Source organism: Cottoperca gobio, chromosome 16, assembly GCF_900634415.1.
Source record: "Cottoperca gobio chromosome 16, fCotGob3.1, whole genome shotgun sequence".
Taxonomy (NCBI): domain Eukaryota; kingdom Metazoa; phylum Chordata; class Actinopteri; order Perciformes; family Bovichtidae; genus Cottoperca; species Cottoperca gobio.
In genome coordinates this window covers 22,641,547-22,660,334 of record NC_041370.1, presented here as the reverse complement: position 1 = coordinate 22,660,334, position 18,788 = coordinate 22,641,547, and the positions used below count along the sequence as shown (strand labels likewise).

At 42.7% G+C, this 18,788-nt stretch overlaps 1 protein-coding gene across 1 annotated transcript in view; it reads left to right on the top strand.

The window, feature by feature from the left end:
* LOC115021196 (E3 ubiquitin-protein ligase RNF19A-like) overlaps positions 1 to 18,758 on the top strand; it is a 24,139-nt gene extending 5,381 nt beyond the window's left edge. Inside the window, 10 exon segments of the mRNA XM_029451446.1 lie at positions 6,749 to 7,729; positions 10,264 to 10,472; positions 10,746 to 10,890; positions 11,874 to 12,036; positions 13,484 to 13,598; positions 13,909 to 14,070; positions 14,447 to 14,660; positions 15,287 to 15,430; positions 15,924 to 16,128; positions 16,130 to 18,758. Coding sequence (XP_029307306.1) covers positions 7,026 to 7,729; positions 10,264 to 10,472; positions 10,746 to 10,890; positions 11,874 to 12,036; positions 13,484 to 13,598; positions 13,909 to 14,070; positions 14,447 to 14,660; positions 15,287 to 15,430; positions 15,924 to 16,128; positions 16,130 to 16,720 — 2,652 coding nt within the window. The 5' untranslated portion in view covers positions 6,749 to 7,025 and the 3' untranslated portion in view covers positions 16,721 to 18,758.
* The last annotated feature ends 30 nt before the right edge of the window (positions 18,759 to 18,788 follow it).

Sequence of the window (18,788 nt, the reverse complement as noted above, 5' to 3'; positions counted from 1 at the left end):
TAATGGTATGACAAAATCTCAACCAGTACTCTCTATTGGCTTATAGTTTAGGTTATATTGTCTTAAATTTGCCTCTTTCTTCAGCATTACCAGAGAAAATATATTGCATACTCTCAATTTACCAGTTCATTGTTTTCTATTTCACACCCTCTCCCTGAGATTTGAGCTCTCAGCTGAGCTGAAATGCCAGGATGCTTACCTCATTTCCTCCCCACTTGAGTGAAGTGTAGGAGGAAAGAGGGGAAGTCTGGGAGGAGGGGGGCAGCTGGAGACTGTACTTGCTTTGTTAGGGTTGGAAACTTTTCTTGTTCTCCCTGTAGGTCTGCCATGCCTCTCTTTGTACATTCAACAATGTTTTCTCTGTTTACGCTACTGTTGTGGTTGTTGTTTGCACCGTTTTCAATCCTTTTGTATCTTGTAGGGTCAGATTCAAAACAATGTAAGACTAATGGGCTTATATTTCCCTTCTATTTGTACCACTGTGTGTCTTTACTCCCTGTTACTGAGGTATATCACACTGATATGTTTTGAATGTCTTCTCTGAACACACTAGTACAAGTTTCAACCTGATCCAGCCAATGACCACACCCCCAATTTTCAGCTTGCTCCACACTTTGGTAAAATGGGAGGGACACTGTTTGACTTTCATCAGTCAATAGCTGCTAAGCTTGCCTGCCAGGAGGTTGCTATGTGTCTGTTCATGATGCAGTGGAAGCCTCACTAATGCATTGACTGTCCCCAGCCCCCTAGAAACCCAGGAATGTGCATAGAGGCAGCATTACACAGGAGACAGACAGGCCAGGAATGCAGTTGGAGTGATACTGACTGGCCGAATACACTGGCTCAGCTGCTGCATGTTTCACTGTTCACATTTGTCCTTGTGCCTTTGTCATTCTTAGCCCACCATCACTGTTGTCTTCCCTGTCCATATACCAGTCCTTCTTTGAACCTATTTTGTCTCTGCTGGTCCCTGGGTGTATCTCTCATCTCTTGTTTGTTGGTGGTTTCCTTTGCCCCACACACATGCTGCTTGCAGCTTATAGAAACACAGCTCACTAGTCTCTACTGGCTGAGTTTAGATTTATGCCGCATTTCCACTGCATGGTACGGCTCTCACTTGGAATTGTTCCTTTTCTGTTTTTTCATTAGCAAAAGTTGTGGATTGTATCTGGTACTTTTTTGGTATCGCCATGGGCGAGGTTCCAAACGAGCTGAGCCGATGCTTAAATGTGGAGTTTAAATACTGCAGACCACTGATTGGTCAGAGAGACTCTTTACTTGTGTGATACTGGACATCCTGCAGGAACCTGTACTTTTTAATTAATCAAGCTACCATCAATAGCAACTGCAATTTTCTTATTGACTGGACCCAGATTTTAAAACATGGCAGCCCGCAAAACCATGCCATTGATGAAGTACAGCTGTTCCCCTGTTTGGTTGCTGGTCAAAGGATCCACTGTGTTGTGTTTATGTGACGCTTTGAAGATAATATCACGGCAGTTTTACGCAACATTGCTAAGACAGTCAGCTAAGAATCTACATTGAGGGGGTTCTATCTTCAGTGGAAAACAAAATTGAGTGAATTACCTGGTTCCAAAAGCGAGCTGAGCCAAGCCAAGCCCTACCATGCAGTGGAAATTCTGCACTAGTAGAACAGAAAGTGTAAATATCAACTGAGTGGAATGACTAGCATTCTTCTGCACTGCCGAGTTTCGACCCTTGGATGTTTCGACTACGGAAAGAAAGGTGCTGGTACCTTCCTTGACCTAGGAAAAGACCAGGCTTGGATAAAGAAAGGTTTGCCCTTAATAATTCCGTTTAGAGTTGGCCTGACGAGGCTTAATGTTTAACCAGTGTGTAAACATGGTTGGAAAAGAACTCAGCGGGAACTTAAAAGGGTCCTCTAACTTAATGTTTGTTTAGTTTGTTTGTTGTATGTGTGTTTATGCTATTGCATGTATGTATACGTTTGTGTTTCAAAGTGTAAGATGTTCTTTTATGTTGAGAGGACCACAAGTTGTACGATGGTTCTCAGCTTGTGTTTAGTGAAAGTCGTGCACTCCCAGGCTGCAGCAGGTCAGCTGAGGTCAGTACTGGATCTGTTCTCTCTGGAATGCCCAATGAACTCTGTCCACAAGGAAAGCTCTCACACGTCTGCCAGCTCTCATCTTTCTGCCAGCTTTCTCAGTTTGTTGTTGTGTATGCACACACTTGTGCAAACAGAATTATCACTGCACTCTTATTAAAAGTATTGATTGATCATTTGTGCCGTACCTAGGTCTTGCTCATGTCAACGTTAGAAGCTGTCTTTGTATTGGTGATTACCTAAGATTACTGACGACGCTTTTCTAATTAACCTGTGTGGTCATTGCAGTGGCCAAACTCTGTCTAGCAGTATGGCAACTCTGTGATCTTCCCATGCCATCACTACACTGTTTTATGGTGGCAACCTTTCACTGTTTTGAAAACTATTGGTATGTTTTTTTAAGTAGATCTTCATGGATGGCAAATAGCCTTTTATTGAATAATAATACTATAAATATGGGTCACATTTACAGTGGTTCTCTCTTTTCAAGAAACCATTAACGGAGGGCTTTTTACAAGGGGTGTAAGAAAATATGATGATTGATGATATTATGTTTTGTCATACAGTATGGATTCTCAAAAACACTATTGATTTTTAATCAATAGTTTACATGCAAAGATTGTGGCAGACAGTGGCTCATTTTGTGTTTTTATTTATTGACTTAATTTGTTTACCTAAAGAATCCTGATATAGCCAAATGTTCATTCCTTTGCTCAGATTGTACAATACAGTTGTGCTTTGATGTTGGATGTTACAGGGACTGTAAAAAAATGTAAATGCAGATCCCACTGTTCTGATTGCATAAAAAGGAAAACATTTTTAATGCATATGCATTTTTTGTACTTTTACAAGTTTCCTAAAATAGTTATTTTGAAATCGCAATATATTTTTCCACAACACAAATGTTTAGCTCCCTAAAACCTCATGTGGTTTTCCCTAATCTGTTTTGGACTGTTGTACAACAGCCAAGGACAGCTTGTCAAATGTGGGTGCTTTGTTTTGCGTTGGTTGTAAACAAATTCCTTACTGATATTTGGAGGGTGTGCCAGTAAGAGAAGTAGAGGGTGTGTGCTACATACTTGCATACTGTCTGTAAGTAGGGCTGTCGCAATCATCACATTTGGCAAAACGCCCACTTTCAAAAAAGAAAGCTTGAGTTAACAAAGCCAACTGATAAACACTGTCGTGGTAACTGTTATCTCATAACGGGGCTTAGGCTTTGTCAAGTCATCTCAGGCAAAGAAAGCCGGGCTCTTTATAACCTGCTTCGTGGCACACCCCTCAGACGTCAGGCTGCTTCTGGCAGAGGTCCAAATAAGATGTACAATTACGGACCTTTGATCTCGGCAGCAGTATTGCTCAAGTATGTCGAAACATGTTCAATGAAAACTGATCCCAAGCCTTCCATCTAGATCTACTTACCTCTTTTCAGCAAAGTGTTGTTTTTTTTTTAAAGTATGTTCTATCGTCCTTAGCTCTTGGCTTCACTAGTAAGCCAATACTTATGAGTGACACACCATATTCTCTTGTTTAAGAGGTTTGGAGAATGTTAAGAGAGTACTTTTATTTTATTTATTTATTTACAACATTTTAGCTGGCTTCCACTTTAGAATTTTGTTCTGGGTGTTTCTTTTTTCAGTTTCTTTAGCATCTTTTGGCCATTTTCCTCTCCCTTCATCATTACTCATTAGTCCAAATAGTAATTTGCATTCATTTTACGTCGTACATTTCATTTTGTTGTCACTTCCCCCTTTTTCTGCACTCACTTTCTGTCTCCCTGAGCTTTCTCCCCCAGTTCCAGGCACACTGGGCAGATTTGGATTGTGTTAATGTACTTAAATCAGCACACTCAATGAGAAAACCTTTACTGCTGACTACAGTCCGCAGCCAATGAGCTGACATAGGTGTTTCATTTTGTGAGTGGGACCTAGCCAGGGCCTTTAGATGAGACAGCTGGGCTAGTCTACCTGTATCATCAGTCCTCTCATCACACACATACTGCTATCTGCTCAGTGGCAATAAGCCTGGGAAGTCCCTTCTTGGCTGATTTTAGATGTGGTGGTAGCCTTGGGACTGACATCGAGGTCATGATAAAGCACCTGACCAAAGAGCAGCATGCGTTTGAGAAAAGCAGAGAAGTGCGGCACTGGCAGTGTGTCAGTGGTTTGGTTGCAGCTGTAGAGGTTCTGTGTTCAGTGCTGTTTTTGATATTTTGGTATAGTGGTGCAGATTTACAGATTGTAGCAGTTGTCTTACTGCAATTGCAGTAAGTGCTTATCAAGTATGCACATGTACAGTATGTGTGAGAGAGCATGCTCCGCGGACCCCTCCAGGTTGTGTGGGTAGATTATGGGTGTGTGTAAGAGTGATGTGTGTGTGTCTGTTGGCACTACTCTGTGTCTGTTTCCACAGCATGTTTAATTGCCAAGGTGTAACCAAAGACACAGATAAACATACACATACATTTTCAGGGACGAACACCCAGCAAGCAAGCTGGACCTCGGTAGCAACACTCTCCTAAAATAACAGACATTCTTTCTCCACCTCTCTCATCACCTCTCCCAGAAACACGAGGCACAACACAGATGTGGAATCACAGAGAGTACAGTCAGTAGTACTGTGGTACAAACCGAGGTGTAGATGATATTGGTTCTCAAATGCATTTTTACATGGCTTTGTTGTTTTGTTAGGGTTGTGGCTTCTAGGCAATCCATACTTATAGCACGCATGGATTTCCTCAGAAACTGTACACATCAGCCCCCGTCCTTCCAGACACATTTCTCTAAGCAAATCTCAAGAAGTGGGCTGTCCAGGTCCCGATTACTTGGTCATTTTAAATCCAGACTTTCATTTCTTAAGTGGACTTTCTCTGTCCATCTGACCAAATCTGGCTACTGTACATGATTTATGTTTTACTCTTGGGTACATTTTAAGCAGTTGATGCAAAATGTGTGTGTATGATATTATAATGTAACGATAGACCAAACCTCAAAAATGTGGTTTTGGTTCGGGCTGTGGCTCCTTTTGCCTCAGCGTTGTGCACTGCTTTAGTTTACAATCTCCCTCTGTCTCCTTCTCTTTGGCTCTTTGTTTCTCTCACCCTCTCTAATGTGTGAAATTCTCAAGTGAACAGAACACTCATCAGATTGGGTCAGAAGCCATCTGCCCTGATATCATTTTGTGAAGTGACTAGTTACACAAACACGCTCAGACGTGGAGATTACAGAGAAGTAATTATGTTTTGTCACGCAGGAAATTGTGAAATTACCAGATCTAACAGCAAAGTTGTGTCGGAATTCAGATGCAACATCATGCATTCATAGAAGATCTTTAAGGAATACAACAATGTTGATCTCTGTCTTTGTTCCTGTGAATTGTTACTTACATTTTCTGCTGTTTTTACCCCTGTTTTATTTAGTTCCACAGTAATGATTTGTCTCTGTAGGGCTAGATGATATGATATAAAAATATTGCAAGTTAATATTACTTTATTTTTGCTGTAGAGCTGTATTTACAATGACTGGTTTGTTATTCCCCTTGACATTTAACATAATTCTTCTGTGTGTTCAGCGGATTAATTTCAGGCTGTGACGAGCTAGCTTTATTTAGATCCCTTTATATGTCCTTTTGTCAACTGGAAAATTCACATAATAAAAATGTTGTTTGTTTTTTGGACCAGTATTGCTGTTTAATTTGATATGATCCACTTGTGCAACTGCCTTTGAAATTGTGATTTACAGTTGTTGCTGTCTGAGTTGTTGCCACATTAGAAACCAGTCTACCAAGTCAAAGCCTTGCTCTACTCTGATGGGCACTTCCTCCTGTTTGCCATTATCAGCAGATGACGGTCTGAGCCCAGGCCTTGTCACTGTTGATCTTACAGACGCATCAGAGCTCTGTCTCTCTGCGTCAACACAGTCCAAGGTTGTCAACCTTCTGTCCTCTCTTCTCAGCTCTGTGACTGACTCGCTGATCAGCTGTGCAGGCCCGCACTCTGCCAATTGAGAAAAATGAACCAAAAAGGAACCAGCAAATGCATGGGAATACTGCAATGTTTATTGAATGTGCATTGGAGTATTGGAAGGCCGTGTTTAGGGAATTAAATACATTAAATGAGCAGCGCACTTTGTCATATTTATATATTATATATTTATTTATTTGTACTTTGCATTTGTGTGCCAGAAGTTTCATGATATTCCACTGACTGACTTTGTGGTTGTGACTTGAAAAGAAAGAAAGAAAGCAGTGCGACAGCAGATGCAGGGAAGAATAAAACTGCACGCTAAAACCATCATGCAAAAATGTGATCAATCATGTAAAATAAGTAAAACTGCTTTTAAATGCAATCAACGTAGCTTAGGTAGACTTGTGGACAGGACCGTGTAATTAATGTTCCTCCTCTTTCAGAACGACAGAATGTGATTTGATGTATTGATTTAGGTTGACTGATGAAAAAGAATGTGAAGCTGCTGCTGTCCAAAACAAATTATTTGATTTTGCACTTTGAGGTATAGCTTTTAAGAATGTGTGTCTGGTAGAAAAATGACCTTTTGCTTTTCTGTTTAATCACTGTGTGTTTGTTGAAATTGGATATTAACATATTTTAAAATGTCTCCTTTCCTTCTCTCCCCCTCTTGCCTTTTCTTCTTTTGCTCTCTCCAGGTTCTGTTGCATCAATTTCGCAGCAGGTGACCCCCACCCCTCCGCCAAAATCCGTTTATTAGATGTGACCACAAGGTTGATCAGGAGAAGCCACCATGTCTTAAACATAGACGGGCCCTCCGGAGCCCTGTCCCGCCACCCTGGATCCCCCTCCCCCATCCACCACCTTACCCCTTCTCCCAGCCCCATCCCACTATCAGACCTCCCTGCACATGTTAGGGACAGGCTACCCGGCCCTGGCTCCCCGCTGGCACACCCCTCCCCTCCCTCCGTAGAGATGAGCCTGGACAAGCACCAGCAGTTGGGGGGTGGTAGCGGTGGGGTGATGGGCTCTGACCGTGACCTGCAGTCCACTGCTTCCTCCATATCTCTATCCTCTGTGAAGAAGGCCCCCAAGAAGAGGCGCCTCTCCCTGGCCTCTCTTTTCAGACGGCGAGGTCGGGAGCCCAAATCAGTGCGCCAAAGGTCCCGAGAGCTCCAACTCCCTGGACCTATAGGGCTTGTAGGGGTGGATGGCATCGCCAGCATCGAGAGCATCCACTCTCAGATGTGTAATGACAAAAACTCTGCCTTCTTCTCTGTGACTGGGACCGGAGCTGCCTCTGCTGCTGCTGCCTCCACCTCATCTGCCTCAGGGCCTTCTTCCTCTATCACCTCCTCCTCCAAGGTAGGGGGTGGAGTGGGGGAAGAGCTACTGGAGTGCCCGCTGTGCCTTCTGCGCCACTCCAGGGAGAGCTTCCCTGACATCATGACCTGTCACCACCGCTCCTGTATTGATTGCCTGCGGCAGTACCTGCGCATTGAGATATCAGAGTCTCGTGTCAACATCAGCTGCCCTGAGTGCTCAGAGCGCTTTAACCCTCACGACATCCGCATGATCCTGGGTGACCAGGCGCTCATGGAGAAGTACGAGGAGTTCATGCTGAGGAGGTGGCTTGTGGCTGACCCTGACTGCCGCTGGTGCCCTGCGCCGGACTGTGGGTAAGAAGTGAATTTAATTACACAGCACGTAAACACAACACTCGGCTTTCAGGCGAACTCCTGGCAATCTCCCTCTATCCAACTGCCTTCTTATTTAGGTTTTTGTAGTGAAATGAGGAGATATGGTATCGATTTTTCAAAGCGAGCGACAGGAACAAATTAAAACAGGACGTTCAACAAAAGTTCAGGTTAGGAGATGCCAATAGAAAATGTATATGTATTTGCTTCAGTTCCATCTGCACCCCTAACAATAATCCAGTAGTGCTTGGATGCTTTGCTTTCTAATCCCCACGCAGTCCCACACACTATCACTGCAGTGTGACCCTGCAGGGTCAAATGGTGACTTTGGCTCACAGACACAATAAATCAGCAACTCATTTAGAGTTGAGTGGCTATCTTAACTGCTGGCCTCTTCATAACTGATAAAAGTAAGGAGGAGTCCAGATTTCACATCACAATTTTTCTTCCAGGATTTGTTTGAAGTCAGGTGGCTATATAGACCTCCCCCCCTCTTTCTTGAAGTACTGTTTGTACCTCATTCTGAAGCCATAGTAACTTTGAATACTCTGGCAGCTGGATGTTTTGTTTTGTAACCTTGAAATAGAATAGTAATAAATATTTTTTTGAAGGTTTACAAAAATGGGAGGCGTGATGTGTTATATTTTACTCTGAGGACATTTGAATTAGCTGTAGCTAATAAAACAATGTTAGGCTTTTGTCTTGGATTAGCTTTCCTGCTCTACTTGGAGCTAACGCAAGTCCCTCCCACTGGGCAGGGCAGTCTTCACATTATTAAGATCCCAATATGTATGGGTAGATCCTGCAGATCAGAAGCTTTGGCCAGCATAATACAGTTTATTACGCAGTTATTTATGTGCATTGTATCAAAGAACTTTGGGAAATGCACCGCAGGCACATTTGAACTAATGCCCTTCTGCTGGAAACAATAGCATCAGCCTACTGAAATCAGGTGCACCTTGTACAGGGATCAGAGAGGTTCTGGGCCTGAGCCCACCCAGGCAGCAAGCCAAGTGAATCCTGGGACAGGGCAAAAAAGGGCAACAGCATTTCTTTTTAACATATTGTTGTATTAATCTGAAATTATTGAATAGCATACAGTACTATCACTGGTTATATAGGTGTCTATTGTTTAATCATTGAATTGTCACTGCTTTAGTCCTTTAGTACTTTCCTTCACAGGCTGTCCGTTAGGAAGGATATGTCTGTTGTCCTGTTATAGAAACATGACACTGGTGTTACAGTTACCGTTATTGGGGTAATATATTTAGGGTGTTTCTCCAGAAACAGTCTTCTCTTTCCCTAATATCTCGCCAGTCCTTTGCAGTCCCTATTCTGCGTAGTATTTATTGCTGGTGGTTTACCGACAATGATTTTAAATAAGATTGATATGTCTCTGTGTTTCCTCACTGTCTGTCTGCATTCTAGACTCAGTCCTCAGTAGAGTAAAATGATCCAGAGCGAAGGAAGTCTCCCAGGCTCTTCATGGCTCTGTGATTTAAACTTAATCTTGGGTCAGGCACAGAGGGGCTGGGAGGCTTCTGCTACAGTCGGATACAGCTACGTCACACACTCCAGGTTTCCCTCAGGAGATTGGCTAGCCAGTATTTTGCAACTGTCATCTTTAAACAGATGGACTTCTCTTATTTCTGAAAATGGTCTCCTTGTCAGCACTCCCAGCTTTTGTCTCAGGTCTGTTGGCTGAAAGCTTCATGCATCGCATCACCTCAGCTGTCACTCTGTCGGAGATGTTGGGATGTGCTGTGTCATGTAAATACACATGTAATTGCAGAAGACATGTCTACTGGGTGAACGGCGTAGCACCAGTGGATTGGGAACCAAAAATCCGTCATGGGACATGTTTACATTGTCATGCATCAGCATATATTTTAACTAGGGCTGTCGAATTAATTTCGATTAATTCATCACAGAAAAAATAACGCAACAAAACAATGAACGCAGATTAATCGCGCTCTGAGATGCCCCTTGACTCTTTACGTCACTGTCGCGGCGCGGCCACATAATGAACAGAGTGCTGAACATATATATTCATTTTATTGTGCAATGAAAGATGTTATGTCCGATTTGAAATTGCACTTTATGTCAAACTGATGGTCTGTGTTGTCTAAGATAATTGTGACAAACAAGATATTGGAGAAATAGTATTGAAATAAAAGACATGTTGACCAGTTTATAATGCTACTCATTGATTCACTCATCTTCCAAAACCCATTTGAATATTTTGAAATGCTTCTCACAGCAAATATTGATATATGTGATTAATTTAGATTAATTAATCACAAAGCATGTAATTAATTAGATAAATTTTTTTAATTGCTTGCTTGTAACTAACATTTTTGCTAGTTTTGTTCAGCACTCTGTTCATTTGTACTTGCAGACACCAATATCGTTTCCCCTGTGACCGTGGTGCATTTAGACAAAACTCATTCTGTGATGTCATTATGGGGTTTTACATCTTATTTTTTTCCTATTATGTTACATTTGTCTTCTACCAGATATGCAGTTATTGCTTTCGGGTGTGCCAGCTGTCCTAAGATCACGTGCGGCAGGGAGGGCTGTGGTACAGAGTTCTGTTACCACTGTAAGCAGCTGTGGCATCCCAACCAGACCTGTGATGCAGCACGACAGCAGAGAGCCCAGAGCCTCCGCCTGAGGACGGTCCGCTCGTCCTCCCTCAGCTACAGCCAAGAGAGCGGAGCTGCAGGTCGGCTGCTCTTTTCTCTTCCTCTGTTTATCCTGTGCATGTCCGCAAATTACTCACACATTGTTAAACATGAGCATAGATTATATCCATTATTATTATTGTATCCATATTGGGGGGAATTGTGTTTGCAACATGCAGTAAAATGTGACAACCATTTGTTCCTTTTACTTCGAATCGTCTCAGTGACAAATAGTTTGTAGGAAATGTTTTTCTCACCATGATGTTTTAAAGATGTTATTATGCACAATGAAATCATATTCTCTTTCCTTTCAGCTGATGACATTAAGCCATGTCCGCGCTGTGCTGCTTACATCATCAAGATGAACGACGGCAGCTGTAACCACATGACCTGTGCTGTCTGTGGCTGTGAGTTCTGCTGGCTCTGCATGAAGGAGATCTCAGACCTGCACTACCTGAGGTCAGTTCATCAACGCGCATACTCACATCTTCATACACCCATCCCGTATAAGTTAAGATAGGAAGCTCTAAGATAAGACTTATCCCTATTTGGTATTACAGAAGCAAATCCTGATTGACTTTAGGAATCCTATCTTTCTTCATCTTATTTTAGGAAATCCTAAACACATAATACAACATCGCTTATGAACTTTTGTGTATGTTACTTAGCAAACATTGCTAGCATTCCCATCTCGCCGAGCTAAACAACTTTGTAACCGTTGTTTTTCTCATTAAAACATACTGAAACATACAACAAATGGAGCAAATACAACGATGTAACTTTAAGACAGATGAGTTAAAGGTTTTGGTTAAATCTGTAGAGAAATCCAAAGATGTTTTTGGGGGGAAATGAACAACAACGCTAGCTCGGGTGATAAAAGAAAGAGATAGTGGACACAGTAAAAGTAAGTCCACTGACAAGTGATACGAAGAGGTGGGCCGCTCTTATTAAGAGCACTACCTGGTGGTAAAGTGAGGACAGCTAAACCGTTATCCTAGAGAGTTTATTTAACGTTTTGAGAAGTTATGTTGTGTAATACACTTTCCCTATAAGTTAGTTAGCAACATTGATTTAGGAAGTGTTTATCTGTATTTTTTCTTCCCTTAATCCAGTGCTAACCCTAATTACCATGGTTACCAAACAGTTCAGTAAGGATCTGTAATACGTAAAACTGTAAAACCTCTATTTGCTGTTGTAAAAATGTGAATTGGTTACTTTTATTCGTGGCAGCCCACAACTTGAAGTAAATGTGTTCCAATGCTGGTTTTGTGATTTGATAAAAGCTTTGTTGCCTGAGTAGTGGCTGAGACGAGGCACAAACAGCAAGTTTGGTTCTTCCTCTCAAAGTATTCCAGTATCAACTGTATGAATGAAAAAGGCTTAGCTTAGCCGCCATTGTTTTTCTTTTTCTTAATTAATCTTTGTCCTCTACCTTTTCTCAGTCCGTCAGGCTGTACTTTCTGGGGGAAGAAGCCATGGAGCAGGAAGAAGAAGATTCTCTGGCAACTGGGAACCCTCGTGGGTGCCCCAGTCGGCATCGCACTCATCGCCGGCATAGCTATCCCCGCCATGATTATCGGCATCCCAGTATATGTGGGAAGGAAGGTAAGGCACTGGAGACACATTTTTTATGATTTCCTGTTGTAGTTGTTACTGCCTGGATGAGGCAGAACATTGACTCATTCAGATGTACTGTTCAAACACTTGACTATTTTGAGCTGTGTAGATTATTATGATGAAGGCATGGGGTTTGCAGGAGTGTTGCATTTTTATAAATAGAGTTCTGCTCTGTTTTCCTACAAAGCGTAACTACTCTAGAGTTGTCAGTGTTGCATTACTAAGCATATTACAGATCTCTTGTGACCAGAAACAAACCCTGGGACAGTAACTAACTTGTGTTGTAAAACTAGCACACATACTGTCATGTATTTTTCTCAGGCACTTAAGTTATCTTAAGCCTGCTGAGGTCATTTTTGTGTGTGTATGTGTGTGTGCGCACTTGTGTTGTGTCGTATCACCCATCAGTCTCGGCCTGTTCAATAACAACTTGACATTATAATAAAATGAAAGTACCGGTATTCAGACTCCAGAATTCCCCTCTCAAGCCTGCCAAGAAGGAGTCAGAGCCAACAAGCTTTTCTTCCCTGACAACACTAGACCACATTCAGCAGCGATCACATGATGCATGTAAACCATCTGAGCATGAATCACCTGCATTCCACATGCACTGCATGAATGTAGTTGTTCAGTCTTGACTTTAAATATGCACCCTGGTGAATCACCATAGCAAGGCCATTTACTTGCACGTGTCATATCAGCTGTACTTTGTGACACGTAACTAAGCAGACATTTTAAGTGATCAAGTATTTGTATGTACAGTTGTGCTTCTTGTAGTCTCCAGATATGTGCCAGTTTTTACAGACTTCAACAATTACGTCTTGTGTCAGAGGCTCTATGTTTCCAAAATGCCTCATTATAGATATTTATTTTCTATTGATAGTGTTTTAAAATGTTTTACTGTTAATTGCAGACTCGTCACTTTGGCAACTATCCTTTCCATGCTTTGATCTATTCTCAAAATATAGCCAGCTGTCATGCAGTGGCTGGTTACTACTGGCTTCAGTGTTAGACTGAATAATTAGTTTCCCACTCTGGCTTGGTGTCTACCATGTGGGAAGGTATTTATGTTGTTACGAGAATAACTTGCAATCGTGTGGAAATTGTATGCTAGCTGGCTGTTTAGGTTTGTATTAGCTCAACAAAGTAAAGATTTGAAGCTACACTTAAGCACTTCATACACCTGCATCTCTGGCCTAACTTATAAACTCTGCCTGGCTCACTACCACCCAGCCTAGAGAGAGAGGAATAATAATCAATAATCCTTATAATAGTAGCCTGCTTCTCAACCAAACAATGTGGAATTGGTAACCCTGTACTGGTCTAGCATTCTTATTATGTGGTGTCAACACTCGGGACAGCTCTCTGCTGCGTTGGACACTAGTTATGAGAACTTACACTGTGTGAGTCTCATTGCTTCCCTTTTCTCTGTCAGATCCATAACCGCTATGAAGGCAAAGATATCTCCAACCACAAGAGGAACCTGGTGATCGCTGGTGGTGTGACTCTCTCTGTCATTGTGTCTCCAGTGGTGGCTGCAGTCACCGTCGGTCAGTCTCTGCTCTATCTGTGTCTTTGCTCTGGCTATCTCCATGCCTGACAATCTTTATTGACATATCCTTGTTTGACTTTGCTAGCTTCAGGAATTTCTTATGTTTAATCTTAGAGTTCATATTATGCAAAAGTTTGTTTTCAAAGTCGATTGGCTGTTTCAGGAGCTATTGCATAACAATAGAAAAGTTGATGGGTATTTAGACTGTTTTGATTTCTGTGCGTCATCAACAGTGTGCTTTTCTTTTCAACGCCTTGGTCGGACATGTCCCTGCTTGAATCTGTCTCTCTGTCTCTCTCACTCCTCAGGCATTGGAGTTCCCATCATGCTGGCTTACGTCTATGGTGTGGTGCCCATCTCACTGTGCCGTAGCGGAGGTTGTGGCGTCTCAGCTGGGAATGGCAAAGGAGTTCGCATAGAATTTGACGATGAGAATGACATGAATGTTGGCAATGGGACAGCTGCCACTGGTAAGCTGCCCCCCCCCCAATAACCTCCACACTCCACACCCCGCCACCCACAGTGACATCCAAAAAGGACATTGCGTGTTTATGCCCAAGTCAGCAAACAGAATTTGCCTTTGCTGACACATTCACTGCTGAGTCCCCGTCCAAATGAAATCTGCTGCAGGTTTCACAGATGTCAAGTGTTCTTTCACACTTTTTCCTTTTGGAGACAAAATTCCTCTCTGTGCGTCTTCTGTGGGACCTAAAGTCCACGGCTTCTTGTACCCATACCAAAATGTTGTACATTTCAATTTAATCAGAAACGTCACATTGTTTAGACACAGCACTGCCTTTTGTTCTTGATTGTGATTAATCATTCATGATCGTCCCTTCTATGCAGATAATACATCAGTGGTAGACACCAGGAACAACCCCAGTATAGGTGAAGGCAGTGTTGGGGGCCTGATGGGCAGCCTGAGCGCCAGCGGCAGCCACATGGACCGCCTGGGGGCCATCAGGGACAACCTGAGTGAGACGGCGTCCACCATGGCCCTGGCCGGAGCCAGCATCACCGGCAGCCTCTCGGGCAGCGCCATGGTCAATTACTTAAACAGGTACTGAAGCGATTTAAATGTTGGAGCAACATCGGACCAAGGTTTTACTAGTTTTGACTTTCAAATTTCACTTGAGTTTAGTTTGTTTCTGTTGGAGTGTGTTTGCTAGTTTTAGTTTAGTTTTTCAGAAAGGTTTAGTTACATTTTTTCTATATTTATTTTATTTTATTTTGGACCAGGTATAATGTCTCAGTAGTATGTAGCTACATATACATATATAATACATGGTTGGAGAACTGTAGGAATGGACTAGAGTCCTCTTTCACTACGAGTTGGTTCACATTAGACCTGAGCTGAATAACTTGGTTACTGGCATTTGATCTACTACAATATTTAAATCCTGTGAAGTCTGTTCAAGTTCTGTGGTTCAATGTCACAAGAGTTGATGAAAATTCATGCTGTGTCATTTTTTTGGTGGCGAAATATTATAGCAAAAAAATGTAAACAAAATTCATTTCCGTTTATTTTAATGAGTTTTTTAGCCGGGTAATATTGTTTCAGTTTAGTTTTAGTTTTTCTTAAAGGATTTAGTTTGTCTTTAGTGTCAGTTTATGACAATTTTCTACACTGCTTATTTTAGTTTTAGTTTACGATAATAAACCTCACCTCCCCTCACATGTGGTCAGGCTGGAGGTGCAGGCTGATGTGCAGAAGGAGCGCTGTAGTCTGAGTGGTGAGTCTGGCACCGTCAGCCTGGGCACCATCAGCGACAACGCTAGCACCAAAGCAATGGCTGGATCCATTCTAAATGCCTACATGCCCCTCGACAGGTGAGCAGCATTTACTTTTTATCTGGATGATGCCGTTAGGAAAGAGACTGTTCAGTCACAACGTTGGTGTGTAGCTGCTGTCTGAAACAGATTGCAGTGAAATATCCATTTAATGCGTACCTGTGATCACATAATGTAAGTCCAAAGTGAATATCACTGCTCACGGATCAAGACTGTTAACACTTGTCAGAAGAAAAACATTCAATTATTTATATTTTAAATTCTTAATGTGAACATTTTCACTGATTCTGTGAGTTCTCTTTAATGATGATTGTGATGTTACAACAAGCTCCCAGTGTAATCCTGTGCACCACGCCTAATGGCTCTCAGAGTTGCAGCTTCTTTGTAAAACAGCCTTCTGATGCTCGATGCTAAGTCATGCTACACACAAACATCCACACAGTTGCACATTCACACCCACATACAGTCGTATTTTTCTTAATTTCGTAAGACTTTGTTTGTCTCATGCTTCCCTCTTCCTTTCGTGTTTCAGAGATGGGAACAGTATGGAGGTCCAGGTTGACATTGAATCCAAACCTGGAAAACTCCGGCACCATAGTGGCAGCAGCAGCATAGATGACGGCAGCCATGTTGGCCGCTGTGGCTGGACCTGCCCCTCCAACGGCTGCACTTCCTCAGAAGGCAAAGGCACCTCCACTAAGTGGGCCAAAGAGGCATCCTGCTCCTCCTCCAGCTCAGGGAGGCAAAAAGAGCAAAGGCAAGCTGCGCAAGAAAGGCGGCGGAGGCACCAAGATCAACGAGACGCGGGAGGACTTGGATGCTCAGCTGCTGGAGCAGCGCAGCACCAACTCTTCCGAGTTCGACTCTCCCTCGCTGAGCGGCAGCCTGCCGTCTGTGGCCGACTCCCACTCCAGCCACTTCTCCGAGTTCAGTTGCTCCGATCTGGAAAGCATGAAAACGTCCTGTAGCCACGGCTCCGGTGGAGGCGACTACCACATACGCTTCGTCACAGTCAGCCCCTTACCTGAGGTGGAGAATGACCGGCTGGAGACCTGCCCCGCTTCTTCATCCTCCTCACAGGGACATGGAGCTGTGATCACTCCCCACTCCCCTACCTCCACCACCTCCTCCCTGGGCCACGGCGCAGAGTTCTCCCCTCTCTGCTTCATCACAGAGGAGAATGTCAACCTGGTGTGCCCTGCTGAGCTGGACTCTCACAGCAACACCAGAGAGCTGCTAAAAGAAACCAACAACAACCACCACCAACCACAACACCCAACCCAAACCCAGCAGCAGCCCAAGAACTCCTGTATACAGACTGACATATGAAATCTCAATACCTTAAGTGCTGCACAGATTCTATTTTTAGTTAACATATTTTCCTCCACTAAACTAACAATCACAGCTTACTGTTTAACCTGCATTTTCTGTTCTTCCCTTGTAAAGGGGGTGTGTTATTTTGGGATTTCTTGTCCTTCATAAAAAGCAACCCTGAGTAAAACAGAGATGTGTGTGTGTGTCCACTGAGGGTCAGAGGGCTTGTTGGAAGTATTAATAGTTTTCCAAAGTGCAGCCATGTGAGAAATGTTAAGGTTATGAATGCTGGTGTTTCTCCCTTTGCGACCTGCAGACTGCTGACACTTTGTTGACAGTTTATTCACTCACCACTTGTAACAGAGACCGATTTGGTCGCTGTCCCATTGATCTGTGTAGGTTAAAATAAAACCACTGTGCCGATTTAGCTAGTATTTGATTTTGGCTCCACGATGCGGATGCAACACCATGCAGGAATCTTAATGTTACAGCTTTCCAGAAGTGAACTCAGACAGGGACCAGGCAATATGATTCACTATTTCCTCTTTTTATTTCCCCCCAAATGTATTAGTAACAGAGGAACCTTTGTGTTCTAGTCTGTATTTATTATTAGAGTTTGTTTGAAATGAACCCTGTAATGTATAATTATAACGCCTGGGCTCGACATCCATCATCATTTTAGCACTAAAATCAACTTGTAACACAACTGAGATTGTCTTGAGATGGATGGTCACATAACTGTAGTCATACTGTGGGAGATGGTGTTTGACACCACAGAGTTTAGACCTGTAGCTGAAACCCTCAGTGTGTGTTTTAGTGCTAAGATGACTTTGGAAACCCGGGCCTTGTTCGGTTCTGTGGAAAGCTTGTGATGATATGTTGGGGGTCGGGCGGGTAAGGGTTTGATTTGAGAAAGGTCTCTGGAAGGCCACGGTTTTTGAGATAATGCTGAAAGTCATTATATTAAAATTAACCAATGGGTTGGTCAATTCTGTGAAATTGTATAAAGAAAATGTTTTGTCCTGTTCAAAGGTGATTTATTCAGGCTGATGGCCTCGCCTCACTGAGTAAGAGAGAGCTTTGATATCTTTCTTTGTAACTCATGGTGCCTTCAAGAAGCTGTTTGTGTTCTGTTAGTCTCTCTCGTGTCTTCAAGACTCCAAACAATGACTCATTATCGGTTGCAGAATGTCTGTCTGTGTAGGAGGGATGCTCATTCACATACACAACATACTGTGGTAGACATGGTAAATGAAGACTTTTCAATTGCCTACCAAAGACAGCACTCAGGCTCTTGTTAAATCTTATACCTTTGACTCGTCACCTGTCGAAGCAGTATAGTGCATCCTTTTTACACCTGGGGATGAATGAAGATAAGACCCAGGATTATACAGACATACAGACTGCTGTTTTTGTACATGCTTCACAAATGCTACGCAAATAACTGAGGCCGCAGAATGGCCCAAGGCACCTGCACTGTTACCTGTATTTCGTATTGCATTGATGTTCTGCAATGCACAAAGGTTAATAGGGATACATAGGTTGGTTCTGGGTTACCTTCCCAATTGATTTGTCCTGTGATTCCTGTTTGTGTTGCCAAATCGGTGCTGCTGAGCAGACTTGAAGTCAAATTCTGTTTTCAACACTTTATTTCCGAGTGTTTGCTGAAGCCTGTCTTTACTGCTCAGTGGTCAGCTTCATGTAGGCCACTGAGTCGGCTCAGGTGAACCTCTACCAGGTAGGTTAAAGCATCTTGAATGGTATGTTGACCCAGGTCTGTTACTGAATGAACACTGAGTTTGGTTTGGTGGATAAGGCTACATGCTGCAGTCCTCTCCCCGCATTATAGCAAGATGTTTTGTTCTTCCTCCCCGGTTATGTTTCTCATTCTTCACCAAAACTCCAGTTTCTTGATCCTAATTTGAACACTAGTGCCAGATATAATTTGTAATTTGTGCAGAATGGCATAAGGTATTTGTATATTTGTTTGGTAATTTGCTTTACTATATGCGAGTAAATGCATATCAGAAAAATAAAAAAAATATATATGAAATGTTGTCGTCCCATTTTTCAGGTTAATGCA